This window comes from Macaca nemestrina, chromosome 12 (genome assembly GCF_043159975.1).
Source record: "Macaca nemestrina isolate mMacNem1 chromosome 12, mMacNem.hap1, whole genome shotgun sequence".
NCBI lineage: Eukaryota > Metazoa > Chordata > Mammalia > Primates > Cercopithecidae > Macaca > Macaca nemestrina.
Window position 1 is genome coordinate 7,117,181 of NC_092136.1, and position 19,350 is coordinate 7,136,530.

Genomic DNA, 19,350 nt, shown 5'->3' on the forward strand with positions numbered 1-19,350 from the left:
AGACCTAGATTGGACTATCAACTCCAGACCACTGTCCTAGGCTCAACACCCAGAACTGTGGACACAGACTCAGGACTAGGACATCTAACCTGGGACCCACATTGGGCCCAGAATCCTTAGTAGGTCACCCAGAACCTGGGACCTGACAACTACAGTCCAATTACAGCCTTCCCCCATCCCCGATCCCACCCCTCCTACTCTAGAACCAATCCTGGCCCCTGCAGGCCCACTCTGGATCAAGTACCCTGCACCCAACCCCACCCCCTAACAGGCTCGTAGACCCAGGTCCCTGGCCAGCACTCTTGGCAGCTCCCTTCCGTGTACCCCATCCCATCTAGACGCTCCTTCAGGATGGTTCCACATGTAGGGTGAAACCTCTCCCAGCCTGGGAGGGCACAGAGGTTTCAGTGCTGCCTGGTAGGGGAAACCCACCCGAGAGCCCACCCAGAGTGGGGAAAGCCAGGTGTCTCAAGACAGCACTCCTATCTCAACATGCCCCTCTCTAGACCCTCTCTTTGCTTTTGAAGTGATAGGACCCTCCTCCCAGCCCTGGGCACATAGAGCTCAAATCTCATTACCATGTTGTGGGCCAGCAACCAGGATCCTTTTGCAAAGCAAGGCTCCCATCTCTGTGCACTTCTAGGCTACCTTCTTGGATCAGTCCCAACAGAACCTGGAACCAGAGCATATCAGAGCTAGTGAGGTTCTCCTCTCAGTGAGTGGTGAGCCCCAGGTTTCTTTTCCCTAACTGCTCCTTCATTTTCTCCCCTTCTCTAATTTGTCACTATAGTCTCCTGTCTGGCCTCCTGAGAATCTCCTTGAATCTGTCTACTTCTCAGGGTCCTAAGGCCAGCCACTGCCCTGATGCAGGCCCTGACCAGAGATGCCTTTCCCAGGTCTAGATCTGATGGAGTCACTGCCTGCTTGGCACCAAGCAGCAGCTCTCCAGGCCTTCTGGGGCTACTGAGAGTGAGAGACCTAGAGGGGTCTCTAGGACTCACCCCACTCTGCCCAAAGCAGGTTAGGTGAACAAACTCCTTAATCTGCAAGTCAAGATCTTGGAGGACTTGGACCTTGGATGCTCCCGTTTGTTTTGCTACCATCCTCTGCACCTGGAGCTCCCCCACCAACTCACCCACCCATTCTCACTTCTGTGCCTCTGCTGTTTCCTGGGCCTGGAAGCCCTTCTGTGTACCTTCCTCCCTGGCCAACTCCTACTTATCCGCTAAGACTCACCTCCTCCCGGCAGTCTTCCCTGACTCCCTGACCCCAACTATGTACATCTCCAATTCTACACTTACCACCTTCTAGGCCCTATTTTCCATCTTCAGTTGCAAGATGCATCATTGCAAGATGCATCATTGCAAGTTTTGAGAGTGGGGAGTGAAGTCTCATTACATATCTGCATCAATTGGAAAATGCATCGTGATGTTGGAAATGCTGATATATATATTTAAAGAGTACATACTGTCCCCCACTGTCACTGGTGCTCCTAGTTCATCCCTTGCTCCCAGTGCCCACCACAGGACCTGACTCAAAGGCGTCAATGTTTGATGAGTGAATGAATGAGTGAATGAGCTGTTGGAGCACATGGGGTTTGGAGTGGAACAAGGCCAGATGCCACAACATGAAGCCTCTAACCTCCTCTCCCCACTGCCCTGTCCTGACTCTTCTGGACTGTGAGCACAGCCACATGTCAGCCAGGGTTTTCGGGAATAACCTCTATTTAAAAACTTCTGCCTGATGAACTTGTCAGACCAGAGTCTGTGTGTGCGTTCTGAAATGCCAGCCATTCTGTTCCAAGAGGTGGCCTTACCTTCCCACTCCCACCTAAAGACTCAGTCCCTCCCACCCACAGCCCAATCCACACCCCCTGCCAGGCCTGAAGCTGGGGTCTTTTGAGGGGGCTGGTCTCCCTTCGTTGATTCCTGGGCCCAGAAAAAGTGACTTCAGGAAGCCCCAGGTTCAGAAGAGGTTGGTGTGAGCCCCAGGCCTGGGGAAGACTGGTTTTGGGGGTGATGCTGTCCTCTGTTGGTCCTGGGAAGGTCGATTGCCTTTGCAGGTCAGTGTCAGGCATTTCTTCTCTCTACAAACCTTTGTCCTGTGCCTAGACTGCTCCTGACCAGGATGCTAGGAGTGCAAAGTGGAGTGGAGCCCCATCTCCGCCCAGCTGGCAGCCCCACAGACACATCATTACTTGGCATCGCCACTGGATGACTAATAGATGTTGCAAACTTAGCGCGGCCCACACACTGAGCTCTTGCTCCCACTACCCAGCCCCTGTCCAACCTGCTCCTCTCCCGCCTCCCCATCTCAAGCATGGATCCTCCATTTTCCCAAAATCTAGGAGCTGTCCTTGATTCCTCTCTTCCCTCATCTGGCCCCTACCCCCATGTATACCCCTGCTGTCATATAGCATCTCTGGCATATCTGTCTCTGAAGTACACCCTCGATCCTTCCACTGTGCCCTGCTAAACCCTGGCCTGAGTCTCAATCACCTCTTGCCTGCATGCCTGCACCAGCCTCCTCTCTGCACGCCCTGCTGCTCCTGCAGGTTGAGCTTCTATAGATCTAAATCAAAGCCCACCCCCAACGACTGCCCCTGCACTTAGGATAAAATTCACCCCACTTCCTGTGGCCTGTAAGATCTGCACAGACTGGTCTCTGCCCATCTCTCTAACTCGGCAATTTCCATCCTTCCCCTTCCTCTTAGTCTCCAGCCTCTCTGGTCTTCCTTCTGTCACTAGAACAAGCCAAGTCCATTTCCACCTCTGGGGCCTTAGCTTTACAGTTCCCTTGCCTGGACTGCCCTTCCCCACTTCCGGAGTGGCAGGCTCCTCCTCGTGCTGCCACCTTGTGGGCGGAAGAGCTCCTGCTCAGAGGTCTCTCCCTTGGCGTCCCTGTTTGTCCTGGTCACTGCTGCACCCCTCATCCCTAGCACAAAGTAAGGCCTGCAAAAAGAATCAAGACTCCGTGTTAGCCTAGTCTAGTAGGGGAAGAAAACACCTAAACACATATCTCCAATTAACCTGACAAGAGCTATAGTTTAAGGCAGTGAGATCCCAGCACTTTGGGAGGCCGAGACGGGTGGATCACGAGGTCAGGAGATCAAGACCATCCTGGCTAACACGGTGAAACCCCGTCTGTACTAAAAAAAAATACAAAAAAACTAGCCGGGCGAGATGGCGGGCGCCTGTAGTCCCAGCTACTCGGGAGGCTGAGGCAGGAGAATGTCGTAAACCTGGAAGGCGGAGCTTGCAGTGAGCTGAGATCCGGCCACTGCACTCCAGCCCGGGCGACAGAGCGAGACTCCGTCTCAAAAAAAAAAAAAAAAAAAAAAGGAAGTGAGGGCACTCGGGAGAAGGTCGGGGAGGGTTGGGTAAAGTCTTGAACATGACATTGTGTGCGTGAGCAGGTTGGAAGTGGCATGTGCCAAGGCCCAGGAGTGAGAGTTTTGTCCTGCTGAGACCTCTTTTCTCCGCCTCCAGCCTGGGCTTTGCAGAGCAGGAGGGCGAGTTGGGGGCTCCCTTGACCTCAGCAGGTGTGTGCCAGATTGATCTGGGGACACTCTTCCCCAACATGGACAGCCACTCCTCTGATGTCGGGTCCCCAGAAAGTGTAAGGCTCTGGCTGGGATGCTGGGAGTTGATTCATTCACTTGATTATTTGACAGTATTTGTTGAGCTCCTACTACATGCCAGGCACCTGTGCTTGGCCTTGCGGATCCAACACGGGAAGACACGAGCGGGGAGCTTATGGGCAAACCATACGTGATAACAGCCGCTGACAGGTATTGGGTTCTCTTATGTGCAGGGCACTGCAGAGCCCAGCTGATCTCATCCAAAGCGGGAACATCCCTAAGAGGCACGCGACAAGTTCTAAGACTCAGGAGCCTCCTCAGGGGAAGTCAAGGAAAACTCAGGGCGTTTTTGTCAGAGCCAGAGGATGGGAGGGAAGCAGTTGTTTTGGGGGCAGAGAAAAGAGCTTTTCAGGTATGCGGAACAGTAGATGCAAAGGCCCCGAGGGAGAAAGGGCCCTGGTTATCTGGGAGGCTCCAACATCACCAGGACGCCCGGGCCCTTCGCTCTTTCCTGCAGAGGGCAGGGACCTTGGGCGGGGGCTGTCAGCCCGCAGGCGCCAGCCCACCAACCATGGCAGGGCTTCAAGACCCCTAGCTCCCCTCGACCCGCCTCCCACGAGCAGCGCCTCCTCCTGGAACTCTCTGGAAAGTTCACACAGTCCCCGCACTGCCCCCGGATCCAAGGTCCTCTTCCGCGTCGGAGTTTTTGCCTAGACTGGGCCCCAGCGAGCTGGCGGGCCCGGCCCCGTCCCCGAACCCCCGCCCCCGCCCCCGCCCTCATCCTCAACCCAGAGCCCCGCCCGGCCTGCCAGGAGCCTTGCCCAGCGCGCATGCGCCCCGGAGCCGCCGAGCAGCCTGTTCCCAGAGCCGCTTTGCGCCTTGACGCTCCCAACTGGCTTGAGTGTCCGACTTACGGTCTCGTCGCTCCCACTGGGCCCACGTTGTGGCCGCTGGTACTTGCCATGTGTCGAGGGGTGGGGTAGGAAAGACTTGGGGGTAGGATCCCAGTGCCACCTTCTAGGAACCCGGCTGGGTGCCCTAGGCAAGTTACTAACTTCTCAGAGCAGGGTCTTCTTCATCAGTACAAAGGGCGTTCCAGTGTGGCCTCACTGGATTGTTTTGAGGATTAACTGAGATAAGATGTGTGAAGGGGGCCGGTCGCGGTGGCTCACGCTTGTAATCCCAGCACTTTGGGAGGCCGAGGAGGGCGGATCACCTGAGGTCAGGAGTTCGAGACTAGCCTGGCCAACATGGTGAAACCCCATCTCTACTAAAAATACAAAAATTAGCTGGGCGTGGTGGCGGTCGCCTGTAGTCCCAGTTACTCAGGAGGCTGAGGCAGAAGAATCGCTTGAACCCGGGAGGCAGAGGTTACAGTGAGCCGAGATCACACCACTGCATCACAGTCTGGGCGACAGAGTGAGACTCCATCTCAAAACAAAACGAAACAAAACAAAACAAAACAAAAAAACAATGTGTGAAGCGTTGGGCTGGGGAGACGACCCGCCGAGTGGCCACTGTCACACTAGAGTATCTTGGGCCTAATTTATGTCTCCCCGGCTTCCTCCATGGTCTCTTTTCTCTCCGTTTCTCTCTATCTCTTTGCCTTTCCTCTTCTGGGTCTTTCAAGGTGTGTTTCTCTGTCTCTCTGCCTGCTATCCTATGGCACGCTCTGGGGAGGTAGAACTCCCTGCCCATTGGATTGGGGTGAGTGCGGAGGGGGAGGCAGAGGCTGGATGACAGCATTGACAGGGGAAATTCAGGTGTCCCTGGCCTCTGGGGCCTCCTGCCCTCAGTTTCCTGCACATACTTGGGTGTCAACGCTGAGATTTCCTTCTGGACCTGGGCTCTGAGAGTTGTGGCCTGGAAAGATGGTGAACAGACTGGTCTTTTTTTGAGACAGGGTCTCAACTCTGTCACCCAGGCTGGAGTGCAGTGGCACAATCATGGCTCACTACAGCATTAACCTTCCAGGGTAAGGTGATTCTCCTGCCTCAACCTCCTGAGTAGGTGGGAGTACAGGCACTTGCCACCTTGTCTGGCTAAGGGTTATTTTTTTTGAGACAGAGTGTCGCTCTGTCACCCAGGCTGGAGTGCAGTGGTGCGCTCTTAGCTCACTGCAACCTCTACCTCCCGGGTTCAAGCAATTCTCCTGCCTTAGCCTCCCGAGTAGCTGGGATTACAGGTACACGCCACCACGCTCGGCTAATTTTCGTATTATTAGTAGAGATGGGCTTTCACCATGTTGGTCAGGCTGGTCTCGAACTCCTGACCTCAGATGATCCACACGCTTTGGCCTCCCGAGGTGCTGGGATTACAGGTGTGAGCCACTGTGCCTGCCTATGTGTTTTTGTGGAGAGGGTTTTGCCATGTTGACCAGGCTGGTCTTGAACTCCTGGCCTCAAGCGCCCCTCCCACCTTGGACTCCCAAAGTGCTAGGAGTCACTGTGCCTGGCCTGATCCAGTCTGGAGTAGAGGAGGAGATGGTTTCCCAGAGAAAAGTAATAGGTAAACTGAGTAAGGTATACCAGGTAGAGTGAACAGGACGTACAAAGACCCAGAGATGGTGTTAATTGAAAAGTTGGCTATGAGTGGAGAGGAAGAAGAGGGACAAATGGTGGGCAATGAAGCCTGAGGGCCTGGCAGCCTCATGGGCCACATTACGTGCCACATTCAGACTTTATCCTGAGATGAACACAATGAAGGGTTTTAAGCAGGGGAGGGAAGTAATCAAATCAATCTTTTTCTTGGCGGGGGGGATGGAATCTTGCTTTTTTTTTTTTTTTTTTGGGAGACGGAGTCTCGCTCTGTCGCGTAGGCTGGAGTGCAGTGGCCGGATCTCAGCTCACTGCAAGCTCCACCTCCCGGGTTTACGCCATTCTCCTGCCTCAGCCTCCCGAGTAGCTGGGACTACAGGCACCCGCCACCTCGCCCGGCTAGTTTTTTTGTACTTTTTAGTAGAGACGGGGTTTCACCGTGTTCGCTAGGATGGTCTCGATCTCCTGACCTTGTGATCCGCCCGTCTCGGCCTCCCAAAGTGCTGGGATTACAGGCTTGAGCCACCGCGCCCGGCGGAATCTTGCTCTTGTCACCCAGGCTGGAGTGCAATGGCTCAATCTTAGCTCACTGCAACCTCCACCTCCCGGGTTCAAACCATTCTTCTGCCTCAGCTTCCCAAGTAGCTGGGATTACAGGCACTTGCCACCACACCTGGCTAATTTTTGTATTTTTAGTAGAGACGGGTTTTCACCATGTTAGCCAGGCTGGTCTCAAACTCCTGACCTCTGGTGATCCGCCTGCCTTGGCCTCCCAAAGTGCTGGGATTACAGGCATGAGCCATTGTGCCCAGCCAAATCAATCTTTTAAGATAAATGTCTGGCTACCAACATGGAGGACAGGGGATTGGACCAGGGCCCTTGGGGCTTTTCCTGTCGTTGAGGTTCTAGATGGTGGTGGCTTCCACTAGGGTGGCAGGGATGAGATTAGTAAGAGGCAGATGCATTTCTGAGATATTTAGGGGCAAAACTGACACTCTTCCTTCCCTGGAAACATCCAAACATGGCCACATCCATATCCATCCTTGGAGAAACCAACATTAAATCAGCCCATTGTGCAACACCCTTGTCCACTTCTAGACTGTGCTCCAGAATCGGAGACGGTCCTTTACTAATCAGTTTGGGGAGCAGGATGGGCAGAGATCCCCAGATTCCTTTGGAGGAGTGATGGAAGCCTGCTTAGCCTCTCCCAGATGGGACTGCAGCCCTCCTGAGACTCAGCAGTCAGGTAAGGAGGCAGTTCTCTGGCAGCATCTGGCGCACATAAAGACTAACTTGGACTCAACATGCTGGGTGACGAGAAGCAGTAGGATGAGGTAGGAGACACGCTGGTCACAGCCTGCGTGGGCCAGACCCTGCTCAGGGACTTTTCTGCAGCTTTAGCTTGGCCCTGGCTGATGGCTTGGCAGTTGTGGGGATGAAAGATTAGAGATGCCCCAGCCCATTCTAAGGAGTGCACCACTGGGTGCCTCTGTGGGGCTACTCTGCCTTTTTGGGTGGGAGAATGTCAGGTAATCTCACACTTAAAATGTTCACATCCATTAAAAAGTTCACCTTGGGGCTGGGCGTGGTGGATCATGCCGGTAATCCCAGCACTCTGGGAGGCGGAGGTGGGCGGATCACCTGAGGTCAGGAGTTCAAGACCAGCCTGGCCAACATGGTGAAACCCCATCTCTACAAAAACACACACATACAAATTAGCTGGACATGATGGTGAGTGCCTGTCATCTCAGCTACTCCAGAGGCTGAGGCAGAAGAATCGCTTGAATCTGGGACGCAGAGGCTGCAGTGAGCCTAGATTGTGTCACTGTACTCCAGCCTGGGCAACAGAGTGAGACTCCATCTCAAAAAAAAAAAAAAAAAAAAAAAAAAAAGTTCACCTTGATGAAGTAAGCACTGTGTTTCTAGAATCAAGTGCTGCTTTTTGGTGTTTAAAAAATAAGCTAAGGAAATCCAAGCAGTACAGATGCCCCCCAGTTCTGCTACTGCCACTGAGAGGTGAAGCAAGGGCTCCTTGGCCTTAGCCTTCTTACTTACTTGCTCACACGCACACACCGAAGCAGAAAAGGTTTAGTTTTTGTTTTTAAAGCCTTTTTATTTTTTTTAAAAAAACAAAAAACCCCCAAACAAAAACAAAACCTAAATTAAAATATTTCCCATTGGAGGCTATTTCTTTTTTTGTCTTTTAAAAATTTTATTACACAAATATCACCCATTCCCACGTGTCAAGAGGAAAGATGTCCTTGCTCTCTCTAAAACCAATAGTGGAGAACTTTTAGAAAACAAAACAAAGTCCAACTAGCTTCCTCCTTCCCTGGCCCAAAATAACCTCAATGTGTCAACTGAGATAGCATAAGACTTATCCCCTTAATGCTTACATTTAATTTAAACTTTTTAGCACAACATTGGAGATTGACTCTAAATCAGCAACAAAAAAATATATATTTACAGTATTTCTCCGAAAAACAAAAAACACAACCAAACCCTTTAAACATAAGTGACTTTAGGAGTTTTATTTATGGAGCAGTTATTTTTTTAATCACCAAGTGATTTTATATTATATATATATAAATTTTCTTCCTTTCCTTTGTGGTTTTTCGCCCCGGTGCTTGGAAAGATGGAGGCAGGGGTTCTGGTCCTGCAGTCTGAGGGCAGGCTCTCCTGGCAAGGCCGTGTCTAAGAGCAGATTGTAGGACATGCGATGGACTCCCCAGGTTCCTCTGTCCCCCAACAGAGACACTTCTTTCCTCCACATGGACCAACCCTCACCTCTAAAAACCATTTCCCCTCAGTCCCAAAGAAAAGGAAAACCCAGCAAGGGCATGGTCCATCTGCTGCCTCTTCTGGGCTCCCTTTTCTGCTGACCAATTTACGTGCACGGTAAAAATGCATGTTTTTCCAAACCCCCAAAAACAAACATAAAAACCAAAACCCAAAAGAAACCATTGGCTTGGAAATTTCTGTGGATGAAATGTCCCAAAGTCAGAGGCACTCTCCCGGCACAATCCCTGCTCTGAAGGGGTCTCTCCACCTCCCCTTTTATAAAAAGACAACAAAATAAAACAAAGTAATCTTTTCAGTATTTTCCACAGGAGCAACCAAAGAAAAAGGCAGGAAGCTTCCAATTATAGGTCATTAACAATAATAATGTTTTTGCTCAATACCCAGGGTTCTTTACAGAGAAGTTCCCCTAACTGAGGCACTCTGGAATAAGTCACTGGCATTTCCTCAAAGTTTCAACCCCAGATTACTGGGGCCTGGAGACCAATGGAAATGGGCAGAGGGTCATGGGAGCAGACTGTTTGTAAGGTGCAGCCAAAAGATTCAGCAGATTGGAAGAAACAGACAAAATGCCACCCCCTACCAGGACCCAGTTTCTTCTAAGACGGCCAGTTAATGCCAGGGTCAAAACTGGGCTAGGTGGCAGAGGGGACCCCTCTGCCTCTATTGCTTTGGAAGTGGCAAGGGTGCAGTTGGCGTCTCTCTTCTGGGTGGCTCACACTTCAGACCCCTGGTGCCTGGGCTCCATTCCCTACCTCTGTAGGGCTTCAGGAGGAGGAAAGCCTGAGACTGGGCTACAGGAAGAGGGACAGAAAGGGACTGGGTTGGAGGACCAGAAGGCGGGGCGGTGGGGGGAAGAAGAGGTTGTGCTATCAGTATCCTTACAGAGGGGGAGCAGAGTGCAAATTTGCATCAGTCATTTATAAGCTCTTGCCATAGGCTGCTGCTACTGAGCATCTCCTCACACACTTAAAAATATTGACCCAAAAGAAATTCCGACCTTTCTTTCTTTCTTTTTTTTTTTTTTAAAGTGCAAAAAGCTCTCTGCTGCCCTAGAGAGAGGATCTTTGGACAGGCCGTTCAATGCAAAGTAAAAGGGGGCAGCTGATGGGGCTCGACAAAGGGCGGTGGAGCGGGAGACACCATGCTCCCCTCCCTCCCTCCCTCCACATACACGCGCGGAATACACTCAGCCACACACACAGAGGCACATGCACACCCCCTTCCATGGCTGCAGGCAGAGGGCAGGTGACTGGCTTCTAAGCAGGACCCCCTGGCTGCCCTGAAAGGTCAGTGAGCCACTGGGGCTAGACACAGGCCTAGGCTCAGGGGGCTCTGCTAAACCAGAGGCCTGAAGGAGCCTGGCTGGGAGGCAGGTTGGGGCTTGGCCCAGTCCTCTGCCGCCTCCAGCTTGGGGGAGATAGGCTGCTCCCTCTGAGGACGTGCATCCTGGGAAAGCCTTCTTCAGGCAGAATGAAGACACATGGAAAAGGGCAGTCAGTGGGAGGCAAAAGAGAGGGGGGGAACAAGGAGATGGTGCCTGTCTCAGAATCCACTTGGGTAGCAACGAAATGGGTGTGTCCCTGGGGCAGACAGTTCCAGCTCCTCTGAAGAGCTTCAACCCCAATAAGTGCAATAAGGACCTCATAGAGACTAGCAAGGAAGTCGGGTAGGCTGGGGTGGGAAACCTAATTATGTGAATGAGCACGAGTGCTGGGCAGAAACAAGCTCAAGGGAGAGGAAAGGAGGGAGAGCACAGTTAAGGACGTGAGGTTTGGGACATCTCAACAGCACCAGTGTGATCGGCACGGGTCTGGAACTCCTGGGGCTGCTGGCCCCTCCTGCGTAAGCCGGGAGAGTGTGATGGAGGAGAGACACGCACTGGACACCACAAGGAGAACCTGGCCGTGGAGACAGGGCCGCTTTCTTCCCTGGGAGTTTGCTCAGAACCAGGCACTGCTGGGGACCATGGGTGAGGAGGAGGGGCACAGGGCCCAGTGCAGATGAAGGTTGCACAAACACCCCAAACTGAGAGCCCGGTCTCCTGGCAGGCGAGTAAGCGAGCAGGCACCTCGACAGCACAGCCTGTGCTTTCCCCTCAGATCAATCTGCTACTCCCTTTTCCTTAGGAGGGAGAGGAGCAGGCAGGTAAGCCTGGTGTCCACCACCCTCTCTGCCCCGCCTGTAGAGGAAGGGCTCAAGGGACAGGAGAGCAGAGAGGGAGTGTGACGCTGGCCTCAGAGCCCGTGCAGGGTCGAGGAGACGTTCTCCTCGATGGGGAGTCAGGGGAAGATCGGTTTCCTGTTGAGTCTGGGCTGGGTGTGTCTTAGCTGATCTTCTGTATCAGCTTCTCGTCAGACAGGCAGTAGAGGCTGTTGATGGACAAGTCTGAGATGAAGTGCTCGCAGGCTTTTCGAGTGATCTGCTTGCATCCTCGAAGGTCGATCAAGGTGACGTTGGCAATGCGCCGTAGGTAGATCAGGGTCTGGTCTGTCAATTTATTGCAACCTGTTGGGAAAGTGGACATAATGACAATGCTCACATACACACAACCTTCCTCTGCCATTCAATTCCCGTAGCCGTCTTCCTTCAAAATGCTAAACAAAAGCCCTCTTTGTCCCACAACTCCCTGGCTCAGAGACCAAAAGTGCCATCAGCACCTCTAAAGGGACCCTGCTGCCTCACTCCCATCACCATCTGACAACAAGCACAAGGGCTGCAAGGCTGACCAAACTCCAGCTGGATGTTGGCTGCGCACACAGGCAACCAACTTAACTACTCAAGGCCTCAGTCCCCCATCAAGTTAAAAAAGGAACAGAAATCCATGTCCTTGTCCAGATGTGAAGAAATGAACTAACGGAGCTAATGTGAGTCAATGAACAGGCCCAAGGTCATTCTGGTTTACTGATCAAGTTCCAGGGAGGGCTGGAGGCAGGGGGCACTGCTGCTTATGAACAACAGTAGTGGCATACCTGCCATATTGAGCTCTGTGAGAGAGTAGCGAGTGGAAGACCCAACAGCGGTGAGTAGATTGGAGGACTGATCTGTAAGGTGGCTGCAGTGACTGAGGTCGAGTCGAGACAGGAGGGGCATGTGGCGAATGATGAGGCGAAGCGTGGCATCTGTGATGTCAAGGCCTGCCAGCCGGAAGTCAGTCATGTTCCGGAGCTTGCTGCGATTGTCCTGACCTGCACAGGCAAGACAAGAGTCTAGATCAAAACTCTCAATTCTCTAATCCAGCTTCAAGGCTCCAGGCAGCAACAGCTACTTGCTGGCCAGGGCCCCTGGAAGGGGTTAAGTAGAACTGCCCACACCCAGCCCTGCCTTCAGGGTGTGAGCACTGTGTGGGCAGTTTCTAGGAAACCAGACAAGTTTTCTTTCTTCTCAAGCTGCTAGATTATGCCTCATGCACACAGCAAAAGGCTATGTGCAGAATGCTCCTCCCCTTCCAATACCACCACACTTTTCTAGACCATCATGCAAATAGCTTTTGACTCCACCTCAACCATAAAGCCTTCTCAGACTTTTTCAGGCTTACACTCTCTGGGCCCCAAACTCCACCGACTCACAAAATGGACTTACTCCATTGTTTGTAGGTAGTTATCTGCTTATAGTTACCCTATTCTTGTACATAGTCCATCATTCTGTTTTCATTTTGTGCTCTTCTATTCTTCCACAGCATCATTTCTGAGACTACCTTAGCTTCTGAGGACGAGGTCTGTTTGGAAGACAAAGCTACCCCAAGACAAGCACCAAGAAGTCAGGCCCAGAGCATACCTGGTTTATCAGCCGGTGGAGTAAGCAAGTCCCGAATTTGAGGGTCCTTGATTCCTACTGCCCACCGAAGATCAAGGGTCCTGAGAAGGGGGCAGCTGGAGGTGCTGAGGGCAGAGACTGCAGACCAGGAGCAGCCTGCTAGGAGGAGGTCTTTCAGTCCTGCAATGGATGGAATGAGACACGTAATAATACACTGTTTCCCAGCATACTCAGAGCTGTAACGATCTGAGCAAAGTGAACAGACTTCCAGTCTAATAGGAGAGAAGGACTATGTCTAATCTTTTAGTCATCCAGCTCAAAGATTTCCACGGTATCCTATACTACATCTTTTGCTTTAGTGGTAAATTGATTGCTTAGTTCCCACCAGAGCAATACAAGAAGGAGTGACTTCCTGTCTTTCCAAGAGCTCAAAATGCTGAAGAGAACAAGGGCTTATAAGGAGCTGACCAAAGTAACATCTGACTCAAATTTCCCCCTTAGTGGTTATGCTGAGGAGAAATGCAGGGCTGGCAGCAACACTGATTCCATTCTCTTTGCTGTCCACTGCAGTGATTGGCCTGTCAGTCCAGAGTGCTGCCTTGGAGACTGGCACTTAAGATGGCCCTGGGTAAATCTCTTGCTAAGCAACAATGGCATGGGACTGCTGCCCTACACTGCCCTCAAGTGATGCTAAGAAGCACGGCCAATAATGCAACTTTTCTTGCCTGCTCCTTCTGGGCCCCTGGAAAGACAGTGGCAGGGCTGGTCACTTACCTGGCAGCCTATTGACAAGCCATGTCAATTGCTTTTTAGAGATGTTGGTCCAACTGAGGTCAAGGCTGACTGGCTGCCTCTTGATGATGCCACTGAGGGCCTGGGGCACAATGGCCTTACACCTACTCAAGTCAATTTTTGTCCAGAGTCTCTTGTCACAGCACCTGTGATAGAAGGGAAGAGAACTTGCCTTCATTAACTTGATATACCATCAGTGGAGCTCCCATCACAGGCTGCTGATGGCTTCTGGGTAAAGCAGAGCACCTGAGGCTCATTCTCCCTGCGTTCCTCTACAAGTGTACAGGGATCACACCTTACAATTTTTTGCCTCACAGAATAGGCAAAAAAATTGCCTTGGGCTCTACAACAACTAGATGCTTTGCAAACCTATATGTTGATAGTATATAACTTGACCACTTTACCCTGATTTATTCTGGAGTGTTTGAGAACATAACAGTTGTTAGGGACACACAGCAAGCAACAGTCTATAATCCCTTTATCTGCATTAAAATGGCATGGTTCCTGCTGAAGTGTATATAAGGGAGCCTCTTAAAGTTTCTAGACTTCTTACTGTCTAAAGCTAAGAAGGCTGCTCCATTCTGTCCCTTGTCAGTCACTCGCAGCTGCCTGAAATGCAGGGTGCTACTCAGCACATCCACAATTCACCCTGCCTTCAAGCCCATTACTGTATCAGGTCGAAAGAGGCTCTTTATCAGGCTTACAGAGTCCTCTCCCACCCTCAAGTTCTGCCTTGGTGCTATCCTGACATTTTCTAGCCAGTCCAGACCAGAAGTGAAAGGGACAGGCTTGGCTTTCCACTGCAGTCTACAAATCTACAGGCCACAAACCACAACATGCTGGCTTCCATTTAATATTTTATAGCCCCTGCCCCCCAGCCTGGTTGGCAGGGGAAGAGAGACAGCACATAATGGGAATCTGATGTGCCTTGCCCTGAAAACCAAGAGGTAGAGTCAAGCAGTCCTACTAGTCCTATACAGAGAAATATTAAGGAGAATTTAGATACGCTATGCATTAATTCAGATTTGGGAAATAAACTCATGTTTGCAAAGAACAGGTCTATTTAAAGACTGAAAAAATTTTACCAGTGGCACATGAAGCTTCTATGGCAGAAGCAAGCTGCTGACAATACAGTAGATTTTGCTGCTGTAAACCCGAGCATGCATCAGAGTCCCCTGGAGGAGGGCTTGTTAAAGCAGACTGCTGGGCCCACCCAAGAGGTTCTGATTTAAGAGGCCTATGAGGGCCCTGACAGTTGACATTTCTAAAAAGCTCCTGAGTGAATGTCACTGGTCAGGACACCACACTACTGTAATAGGATGTGTGTGACCCAGATAAAAAGGATATCTCCTACAGTAAATATATACCAGAGCTTAAGGAAAAACCAACAATGCCCAATGGGAAGCTCCTTGTTCATTATCACTACGAATTTTTTCCCCCAAGTGTCTGTCCAACTTAAGAAGAAACGGTAGCTTTCATTAAGGAAGCTTCAAAACTGGACTCTGCTTGCTGGAAAAGGGAATTCTGATCCAGGTTTGGGGGGATGAGCATTGAAACTGAAGAAAAATATAAGCACCTTCAAATTCATCTTGAAAAGCATGCCCACTTCTCTCACTGAATGGGAAGGTAATTGAGTCAGGGGCTTAAGTGAGGTCATCTGTGTTATCAGCACCAGAAGAGTGAACAGAACATCACAGGCTCTCAACCAACACGTGATGAGTTCAGCTGACTTGAGGAGGAAATTTTCAGCCCACAAGACTCTGAAGTTTTAGCACAGACTACAAACCTATTCCCCAAATCAGTTTCCCTCCCCATAACAAAGAGAGATGGGAAAGTATAGAGCAGGGCCAGGAGGCAAATGGCTAAAGTTCCCTAATGACATCTGTGGGCACAACTGGCCCACATCTTTAAACAGGACCTGCCACCTACTCCCATACCCCTAATTCCTGACCCCCTGAATCCCTGCTCACCATTTATACCACGTCTTGCACACTCGCATACATTCACAAAGTTCTCTGCGGCTGAGGTAGCGGAAGACAGACATCCAGACCTCCCGCTGCATCCAGCTTTCGTCTCCATCCTGAGCCCAACTGCCCCGGCCATTCAGCCTGGCTGCACCCCCCTCCTCTGCACTGTCATCTTCCTCCTCCTCCTCCTCCTCTTCCTCCTCCTCTCCCCCCAGCCTCTCCTCATCCCCACGCTGGGGGGTTCGGGCTGGGCAGTGCTGCACTAGCACACGGGGGGAATGGCGAAGGTTGGCAGAGGAGGCCGTGATGGCCTGCAGCTTGGGCACAATGGATGTCCCGTGGAGCTCTTTGGTGGGCCTCTGTAGCGTGACAGTGAGGTACGATCCCCGGATCTTGGCTTTCTCAACTTCAGACAGCTCCTTTTTGCCGCTGGGATTGTTCTCCTTTTCCCGTACCATGGTGCGCTCTGTGGCCTGCAGCCGCAGCAACTGCCGCCGTTTGAAGCGCTCATCGCGGCTGGCACTGTGGTGGTCGCTGGGGCCAGCCCCAGGGGATGACCGAGTCACCATACCCCGGGGGGAAACCGGGTCATGGATGAGCTGCAGCATGGAAGTAGGTGAATGAGGCGGGGGCGTGAGAGGCTCATCGCAGCTCCGCAGGGGCCGCAGGACTTTGGCTTGCACGGCTTCTTCGTCACTCTCTTCCATTTTCCGCTTCTGCAAAACAGGCCCAGAAAAGCAACATCAGTGCTTCCTTTCTTCCAAAGCCTCTGAACAGACAGGGTGGACCTCCCTTGCTCTCAGGGGACCAGAGAGAAGAAAGGTCACTGTTGGAGAGGGGGTCATTCCCTCAGAGTCGGCCCAGGCTGGTCTCCAACTCCTAGGCTCAAGTGATCTGCCTGCCTTGGCCTCCCAAAGTGCTGGAATTATAGGTGTGAGCCACTGCACCTGGCCTGACCATTTTTAATTGTGTCTCTGACTTACCTCTTTCACCCAAGAGACGTTCTGTTTCACGGTGGAAAAAGCCCACATATACCATTTGAACTAAGATCCTGAGTCTGACAGCGGTAAACACCATTGGCTTCTAGCTCTACCAGAGTCTAAGTTTGACTCTACCAGGCTGCATCTTCCACTCCATCCCCCGCGTGAATAATAAAGCAGAGAACAAGAACCTCTGTGAGAAACTGGGTTGCTACAGGGAGATTCACTCAGGAGTATGGTGAGGAATCCCACAAGAGCCCTCAACTTTATCTGTGGCATTTGTGCTCTCCAGATACTTGTCCTTGCCTGGAGCCCACTATGACTATGCTATGACAAAGCCCAGTAAACATGTTCCACTAGGAACCATATCAGTAGTTCAGGTTTTTTGCAAGGAGACTTTATGTCTCTAAGCAACAACCCTGGTATCTGCTCTTTTCCTCCTTACATTTTTTGATCATTATGGTTGGAAGAAAATTACCACCTTTTGGGTGCTACCTTTTCCAATGTATTAGAAGATAATACTAAAACATAGCATCTGCCAACACATCTGCTACAGCAGAGATGCAAACACTCAACATCACTAGTGAAGACACATGTAAATGCCACTAGCTCAAGAACTTGGGAGAACTTTGGCCCTAGTCAACTTCAAAAATCCTTGCCCTCAAAGACAAATAGATTGAAAAATTCAACTATCTTGGTATCCAAGTGGGAAGAAATAAAAAGAAGGTAAGAAAATTCCCTTCTGCCCCCTTCCCCGCTCCTGTGCAAGGGGTCCTTGGAAGACTGGCACTCGGAAAGCCATCTCCTCCTGTAGGTGTCCACAGCTCGTCTTGCCTTTTCAGCCCGAGTAACTACAGTCCTTTTGGCCCTGACATTACTGGCAACCACTGGTCAGCAACCTCAGCTCCTTTGGGCCAAGGTCATAGCGCTGGTCCTCTCTGGGGGAGGGGCTGCCTCTGCATGACACATTTGGGCATGTGGGATGGGCAGGGTAGGGCTTTCTGCCAGGCCACAAAAGTGAAGATGACAAAAATGTGAACCTGCTTAACTGGAAGCTCAAGTACACTGCTGCACTCACTGGCTGCCTCAGGCCACTGCCTCCCCTCTAGTTAACATTCCTTAGGAGAGATCCTACTCACCTAATTTCTCTCCTCAAATAGCCCAGTCGTGGTTCCTCTCTTTGTAGGGCCCCAGAGTATAAAAGGACCTTAGGAATTTACAGATTCCAAGTGGAATAATATTTAGTAATACAAAAAACAATGCTACAAACTCTAACAAAGAAAATACTAAAAATTAACCAAAGAAAAAACATACCAAACCAAACAAAAATAATCTCCTAGGTCAGAGAAACCATGTGAACACTAATGCAAAGGCAAAAGTATATCAATCCCCCACATTTGACGCCTCTTTTCTGTCACAGTGCAAATCTGATAAGGTTCCTTTACCTGGGCTTTCTCCGAGTTGTCCTCCTGGTAGCACTTTGGACATTCCCAGCAATTTGGCAATTCTTCATTAAGCAACCCCTCTCCATCCATCTATAGGAAGACAGAGATGTTTTTAAAAGCCCATCTCTCAAGCTTCCTTTATCAAACAATAACACAGTTGGGAAGAGTTACTCACTAATCAATAACATTGGTCCATAAAGGGAGAAAAACTGTGAGCAATCGAGCCCCAAATAGCCAATGGTGCTGAACCTGATCTTGACAGTGGGGCACAGGTTCTGATAGCTTGGGTTTAGGGACTAATGCTCTAGTATCTGTGACTCAGTGTTCTCCACTGTAAAATGTTGGCTGACATTACTACCTTCACTTTCCCTCAGGAACTAACACACACAGAGATACAACATTATAATTGCCAGGGATACAACAAAACCCACCTTATAGGGTTGTGGTGAAGATTAAATTATTCATTGTGTAAAGAATTTAACAAAGTACTTGGCATACGGCAAACCCTCTGTATTAGCCATTATCATCATCATGGAATACCCTATTTCACCAATTCTATGGGTTTGAGGTATGTTAATAGATGTAATATGTAACATTTAAATCTTCACCAAGTTATAACTAATCAAACTTTTAAGATTGTAAAGCTGGCTGGGCACGGTGGCTAACGCCTGTAATCCCAGCACTTTGGGAGGCCAAGGTGGGCGGATCACTTGATGCCAGGAGTTCAAGACCAACCTGGCCAACATGGTGAAACCCCGTCTCCACTAAACACAAAACTAGATGGGCATGGTGGTACATGCCTGTAATCCCAGCTACTCAGGAGGTTGAGGCAGAATTGCTTGAACCCAGGAGATGGAGGCTGCAGTGAGCCAAAATCTCACCACTGTACTCCAGCCTGGGCAACAGAGTGAGACTCTCTCTCCAAAAAAAAAAAAAAAAGATTGTAATGCCATTGAAATATCCTAAGAATCAGGCCAGGCACAGTGGCTCACACCTATAATCCCAGCACTTTTGGAGGCCAAGGCAGGTGAATCACTTGAGGTTAGGAGTTTGAGACTGGCCTGGCGAACATGGTGAAACCCCATCTCTACTAAAAACACAAAAATTAGCTGGGCGCAGTGGCACGTGCCTGTAATCCCCACTACTAGGGACGCTGAGGCAGGAAAATCACTTGAACCTGGGAGAGATATCCTGCCACTGCACTTTAGCCTGGGCAACAGAACAAGGCTATGTCTCAAAAACAACAAAACAAAACAAAACAAAAACCCGGTTCTTCATTCAACATATGCTTAATGTCTCCATATACTGACCTATTAATGTTTCTGTTATAGATTTGCTGCTATATAGTATTCAAAAAAACCAAAAATCTATAAAAGGTATACTTTTCACATTTTAACCTTTCTGAAATTGGGCTGCTTCTCATGAATGACAGTGTCTTATTATCACTGTCAGGCAACAGTCATGATTTTAGCTGATACTTTCTGAGAAGGCCAA

The 19,350-nt window shown here is 50.5% G+C and overlaps 1 protein-coding gene across 4 annotated transcripts in view; it reads right to left on the bottom strand.

Moving 5' to 3' along the window:
* Positions 1-8,621: 8,621 nt before the first annotated feature.
* LOC105469666 (lysine demethylase 2A) overlaps positions 8,622-19,350 on the bottom strand; it is a 154,138-nt gene continuing 143,409 nt past the window's right edge. For all 4 annotated transcript variants that reach the window (XM_071074199.1, XM_011721003.2, XM_011721004.3 and 1 more), the window contains 6 exons: positions 17,857-17,946; positions 15,435-16,147; positions 13,447-13,610; positions 12,694-12,852; positions 11,889-12,104; positions 8,622-11,424 (listed from right to left, as the gene is read on the bottom strand). In XM_071074199.1, coding sequence (XP_070930300.1) covers positions 11,243-11,424; positions 11,889-12,104; positions 12,694-12,852; positions 13,447-13,610; positions 15,435-16,147; positions 17,857-17,946 — 1,524 coding nt within the window. In that variant the 3' untranslated portion in view covers positions 8,622-11,242. The remainder of the gene's footprint in view (positions 11,425-11,888; positions 12,105-12,693; positions 12,853-13,446; positions 13,611-15,434; positions 16,148-17,856; positions 17,947-19,350) is intronic.